The following is a 6720-nucleotide window of genomic DNA, read 5'->3' as shown; positions in this document are numbered from 1 at the left end:
TGGTGCATATGTTTGTGTGCAGTCCAATGACTGGTGTAGGTGTTTGTGTGGTGCCTAGGTTGTATTGTAGCAGTGGTGCATACTGTTTGTGTGCAGTCCAATGACTGGTGTAGGTGTTTGTGCGGTGCCTAGGTTGTATTGTAGCAGTGGTGCATATGTTTGTGTGCAGGACAATGACTGGTGTAGTGTAGGTATTTTGTGCAGTGCAGTTGCGCATTGATCTCTATGGTTTGACCCTGATTATTGTTAAGTGGTAATGAAGTGAAGTTACAGTAAGAGTAGCTTCAATGATATGAGAAGACATACACCGAGATGGAATATTTGTTTTCATAGCTTTCCAAAGAGTTGTTGGTCACATTTTGTTTATGTATTCTTTTCCTTTTTTTGCATTTTTGCAGCATTAATCTAAACAATTTCAGGAGTGCATCTCAGACCGTGACAGCTGCTCCTGAGGTCTGGCTTCAGCTCGTCTGAGATCTGAAGCACACCTCTCCCTCATTAGACATCTTTAGGTCCAGGGATAAAGCCAGGTCACATGAAAGTCCAGGAACGAATGAGTCCTCTCTCTTTCTCTCTCCATCTCTCCTCTCTTTGTTTCTTTATTTCTCTCCCTGTCTCCTCTTTCTCTCTCCTTCTCTTTCTCTCTCTATCTCTCTCTCTGTCTCTCTCTCTCTCTCTCTCGATCCTACCGTCTTTGCCTCTGGTAAATAAGACACAGCATTCTAATTTGCCTGACCCCGAACTTGACCCAGCTTGCATGGTGGTACTTAAAGTTCCCAGAGTTTTGACTGAGCTTGTACGGTAATGTGAGGACTGCGTGGGGAGACACATTGTACTCAGCAGTGAAATAAACACAAAGTCAGAAGGTCAGGCTACCAATTTTCACTGCGTACCATGCGAGTCTTGATTAGCAGTGCAAGCCTTGGGCATTTGGTCTGCTGTACGTTGTTGGAGTAATGCAGAGACTTGCATGAGAAGGAGGCTGAAAGATGGGGGGCGAGAAAGAAAGTGAGAGAGAGAGGGAAGGAGAGAGAGAAAGACAGGGAAAGAAAGAGAGAGGGAGGAGAGAACAAGAGAGAGAGGAAGGGAGAGAGAGAACGACAGGGAAAGAAAGAGAGAGAGAGAGGGAGGAGAGAGAGATAGGGAGAGAAAGAGGAAAAGAGAGGGAATGAGGTAGGAAGAGAGAGAGAGAGAGAGAGGGAAATAGAGAGAGAGTGCAACAGAGAGCAGAACAGCGGCACATTCCATAATAGCAGACTCACTTTGAAGACATCGATGAGAATGAGGACCCACAAAATATTCCACTTGTTGTCCCATTGATTCTGCATGATGGATTGTTTTCTCAATCCAATTACCGCAAATTGGGGATAATGTTCAATTGATCCAGTGCTGCCTCTGAACATCCATCTTGTGTCAAAACTGCACTAAAGCTAAATCAGGCCTTTAAGTGGGGGCAGTCTGTAACACTTTAGATGAAAGGGCGTAAATTAGGCCCTTTATAACACCCACATAATCACAGCATGGCATCACGCGCATGAAAGCCGCCTCTCGTCTGCGGAGCGATTTCATATCTATAGGTCATTTGGATCGGGATTTAGAAATATGTTTCTCACGCTGAGCGAGACGTCATGGATCTCTGTCTTCCTGCAAAAATATCCACGAGCGCTGACAAAATTCGATGTCAGGAATGTGTCTGATAACTGTGATGTATTTCACCACTATATTTGGCCAATCCCGCCATTACGACTAATCAGTCATACGGAGGGGGCTATTTCGGGGCGGAAAGTGATTTGCCATGCAGAAAGCCACGAGCCATCCCACATGTAGATTGATACGCCGCTAATGTGTTTCCGATTATGTAAAGTCGGCTGTTTACCGCGGCGACTCTTAGCCGGCCTCTGGGGCGTGAGAGATTTGCAGCTTGGCCAATTGAGACACAATGGAGGCGAAATCCTGGACAAATAACTCTGGCTGTCTCCTGCCGCCTTAACTGGATTCCTGAAGCAGGGGCATGAAGTCACTCTCTATCCATCTCGATCGCTCCCCTCCTCATCTACCCAACACCCCCCCCCACACACACACACACACACACACACATACAGCCAGAGTGTTTGTCTTGTGATTATGCAAGTGCACGTGCTGCTGTCCCCCCCATCCCTCTCTCCATCCCTCCCTCCATCCCCCCCTCCATCCTCTCTGGTCTTCCTGTCTCCACTCGTCTGTCCTGGGTGCAGTGCTGTGTGGGCCTCCAGGATGAGCTATGAGCCCCAGCCTCTATATTTCACCCGGCTGGTGGCAGGCTTGAAGGATGGATCATTAGACATTCTCTCTCCTCTATCCCTCCCTTACACACTCTCTCTTTCTCCCCCTCTCTCGCTCTCTCTCTTTCTTCTGCTGGCCTTGCACACGTTTTTTTATCTCACCTCGCTCTTAGTCACACTCTTTCGTGCCTCTCTCTCTCTCACACCCTGTTTGTGGTGTTCATCTCTCTCTCTCTCTCTCTCTGTCTCTCCCTCTCTCTACCTTTCACTTGCCTCTCTGTTTCTCTACACTTTCCCCACATTCTCCTCTCACCTTGCACGGCCTGTTTAAAAAAGCGTCTCTCATCTCCATTCTCTCTCTCTGCGTGTGTCTGTATTTGCTGTTTTAATCCATGGGAGATTAAGAGCATGTATTATTAGACCGTGAGCGTTGGTGAAGACAGGCTCATTTATTTCTGGAGACTGAGGTGGGCTGAGGAACGCTGGCAGTCTGTTTCTGAAGTGGGTGTGGTGTGGTCCACACTGTTTGCTTTTTGCAGGAGACCGCTGAGTTGCAGCAAGCCCTGGCGTCCTACTCACACACATCACACTTATTACTGTGTGACGTGCTTCTCTAAGGGATGATGTCTGGGGCTTGCTGTTTTATAAGGAAATTATTCACAATACCCTTGCTATGCCATTTTTACAACTACTAGGCCAGCATTATTACGGCTATATATTTCTCTGTCCTGAAATATGGAAGTTCATTATTTCATTTGCTTAAAATTATAAAAAAGCTGGAGCTGACCTAATATCAGCTTACAAAACGATATCTGCTTATTGGTTGACTATGGCTTTCAAAGACATTTGATTATTTTTAAAATTATTTATTTATATGTGTTTGACTCGCACATAACTCTGTCTTATTTACCAGATACTGTAGGCATATGCTGGGGCCATAAAAAGGATTTAGTGCAGGCTTGGCCAGTGTAAGCTGCTTGTGTGAGCAGCCGAGTTGAGCCAGTTGCTGTTAAACCCTGATATTTACAGCATATTCGGCTGGTCTTAAATCCCCCACGCAGGCACGCCCGCTGCATCTGCATGCATATTGCGCCATGCTTTCTGTGCATCAGCAAACACTGACAGGGACTCGAGTGAAGCGACTGTTAGCCCGGCCCACGCCCCGGCTACCGTAAAGAGGGGATGAGGGCGGGTGCATGGGCACACGGGAACATCATGGGCACACGGGTGGGTTGAGGATGCGGTGCCATCACCGCCATTGTTTACTCTTTGGGGATTTGTGCACAAGTGTATGTTTGTTTGCATGTGCGCAAGTGTGTTTGTGTTTATGTTTGTGTGTTTATGTGCGTTTGGCCATATGTTCAACATATGGACACTGTGCATATGCACATGTACTGTATGTTATATGTGACATACAGTATGTGTAGGTGTATTCTATGTGGCAAGTCAAGCCTACTTTATTTATATATTCCATACACAGAGGCCATTCAGTGTGCTTTACATTAACACAAGCAATCATCAAAAAATAGTTTAAAAATTAAAGAACAAACAGTGTGTGTGTGTGTGTGTGTGTGTGTGTGTGGCAGGCGCGCGTACCGTATGATGGAGTGTGCAAACATGAGTGTTTGTGTGAATGCTGGGTCAGGTGGGTGTATTTCACCGTTGTCAACACCGACGTAAGAGAAGATTAAATCAGCCTGCAGCCACCGCCACCGTCACCCCCACTCCCCCACCCCCCAACCGCCACCACCGCCGAGACAAGATGTGCGCCGTTAAAGATGGGCCAGGGGTGCCATAAAAGCGATTAAGCCCTAATCCGATGGACATATTGATAGAATTAATGTACCCCTTTGCTGTGTTAATTGAATTTAGCAGATAATGTAGGTGATCGTTCCGGCAAGAATGTGAGCTAGAGGGGGGGAAGGGAGGAGAATCGAGGAAGTTGTGCTTACAGGTGCAGATTTGAATTGAAAAATAATAACAAAAGATTATTGTGGTCCCAGGGCAATATATATGTGACAGATAGCATCTCCCCTAAACAGTGGGTGATTGTGTTCCTGCGTTGCCGGGCTTTATCTCGGCTGGCAGTAAACATGCCCTGCAGGCAGGAGATGGGGAAGATGCCGGAGGCTTCACACGCCCCCCCACACGTGAGGAGTGCTCCAGCACTCTCTCTCCTGTGTTGCTGCCGCTGCTCCTCCAAGTGTGTTAGAGCATGCTGGAGGAATGGCTCTTTTGTGTCCCATCGTGAAGCACCTGTAGACTGACAAGCACCATTTGAGAAGAATTGTGTTATTTTTGGCTTTAACTCTCTCTCTCTCTCTCTCTCTTGCTCTCTCTCTCACTCTCTGTTTCTCTCACTCTGTCTGTCTCACTCTCTCTTTCTCTCTCTCTACCTCTCTATCTCTCTCTCTGTCCTTCTCTCTCTCTCTGTTTGTCCATCAGTGCTGGTGCTGCTCATCGTGATGATGCGGCGGCGCAAGAAGGAGCCGCTGATCCTGGACGAGGACCGCGACGTGCGGGAGAACATCGTGCGCTACGACGACGAGGGCGGCGGCGAGGAGGACACGGAGGCCTTCGACATGGTGGCCCTGCGCAACCTCAACGTGGTCCGCGGCGGCGGCGGCGGCGGCAGCGACAGCAAGGTCCGGCGCGACGTCACGCCCGAGGTCACCACCCTCTACATGCCCCGCCCGCCCCCGTACAAAGCCGCGCCGGCCGACAACAACGGCATCTTCCGCGAGTTCATCTGGGACCGTCTGAAGGAGGCGGACGTGGACCCGGCGGCGCCGCCCTACGACTCCCTGCAGACGTACGCCTTCGAGGGCAGCGGCTCGGTGGCCGACTCCCTCAGCTCCCTGGAGTCCCTGAGCACGGACTCGGAGCAGAACTACGACTACCTCAGCGACTGGGGCCCGCGCTTCCGGAAGCTGGCCGACCTGTACGGCCACACCGACGGCAGCAACATATTCTCCTCCTAGCCGGGGGAATGGCGCGTCTCGGGTTTCGCCGTCTCTTTTCTGTTTGAAGTTCCGTCCGCCTGACCTTCGGTGCGAAGCCTTCAGCTGGAGGAACAGAGGAGCGGTTCAGATGGGAAGGAGAATATTATGAATATTTCAACTTTTTTGTGGAGCAAAAACCTGTCTCGTTGTCAAACTCCAACAAGCACACAAGAGACACACTGTACATGGAAGTGAAAAAAATCCTTTTTCAGCACTTGATGGTTTTTGTCAGGACTTTACAATGACCAATGATTAATTCCGAGAAAAGGGACAGCAGATTTGTTTGTATTTGAAGCACTTGGGGGGGAAAAACAAAACTAAGGGAAGGCTGGAACACAGCTGATGCTGTAAACGCCACATTTATCAATAGACATTTCATGGAAGGGAAAAGGTAGAGCAGTGCACTGCTTTCTTCTGTGAGAGATGTGTTTGCATCCTCTGTATCCATGGTGACCAAACACAAACTGTGCCACTAACCAGTCCAGTGGTCTTGTCACAATAACCCTCCCTAATCCGTATCAGTGTCCCTTTATTTTCGCAAATATTTAAATCATTTGTGGATCTTTGCTTCTTCTTTTTTTTTCAAAAAAAAAAAAGGTATTGCAAAATTGCTGAATAATACAACTGAATCGTCTTAAGATGTTGTCAGCCCAAAGCTGATCCCTAAACAGTGTGTTTTTTTCTCTTTCTTTTAAAAAAACCTTACCCCTTACAAGTAGCACTGCTGGGCCTGTCAGGTTGTTTGTTTATTGGATTAAGCTCCGACGGAGGCTTTAATGTTCTCAAGGTGTTTTTAGGTCTAACACCACTACTCCAGGTGAAGCCAATCCCAGCCGCTAGCTGGGGGAGTTATGGTAACGGGGGACATGCAGCATGTGTTATTGAGCCTGGGAGCGCTGCCTCCTGGTCCCCTTATGAGCCTGATCAGGGTGGCGCCTGAGAGATGCCCAGCGGTGGGGTGGCACCACGCAACCATTCCTGCTGGAGTATCTCTGGAAAGGAGAGTTAGAACAACAGGGGATTGCTGTAGAGAGCACTGTATGGGAGTGTTGCTTTGCTTTTTGTAAGAGTTAAAGTGGAGTGTCTTGAATATGTTTTTTTTATTATTATTATTATTATTATTTAAAAAAAGGAAAGGTAAATAAATATCGACATTCTCATCAAAGCAAAGAGCAGCTAAGCTGTGTTTAATTAGTGTATTCAGTCGCGGTGTCTCCTCACTCTGAAATATTGATGTGGACTCAGAGGGCATTTTTGATTGATGATAAAACAATATTTATATCATCCCTGAAGGGAATATTTTCATATGTAGAACTATGTGGAAGTGTCCACAAACATTATTGCCTGATGAATAGTGGACAGAGACATTCACTGGTTCATCTTTTTTAAATCTACTAATGGATGGCATTATTAATATATTGTCCCAGCGGTCACTGAAATATGACCCTACGCATAAG

The 6720-nt window shown here is 47.5% G+C and overlaps 1 protein-coding gene across 1 annotated transcript in view; it reads left to right on the top strand.

Moving 5' to 3' along the window:
• The window catches only part of cdh7a (cadherin 7a), a 48574-nt gene extending 42793 nt beyond the window's left edge, over window positions 1–5781 (top strand). The window contains exon 11 of the mRNA XM_062554335.1: window positions 4707–5781. Coding sequence (XP_062410319.1) covers window positions 4707–5242 — 536 coding nt within the window. The 3' untranslated portion in view covers window positions 5243–5781. The remainder of the gene's footprint in view (window positions 1–4706) is intronic.
• The last annotated feature ends 939 nt before the right edge of the window (window positions 5782–6720 follow it).

The sequence above is a fragment of the Sardina pilchardus genome, chromosome 2, assembly GCF_963854185.1.
Source record: "Sardina pilchardus chromosome 2, fSarPil1.1, whole genome shotgun sequence".
NCBI classification, from domain to species: domain Eukaryota; kingdom Metazoa; phylum Chordata; class Actinopteri; order Clupeiformes; family Clupeidae; genus Sardina; species Sardina pilchardus.
Note: the sequence above shows the minus strand (reverse complement) of the source record. Positions and strands in the feature narration are given on the sequence as shown.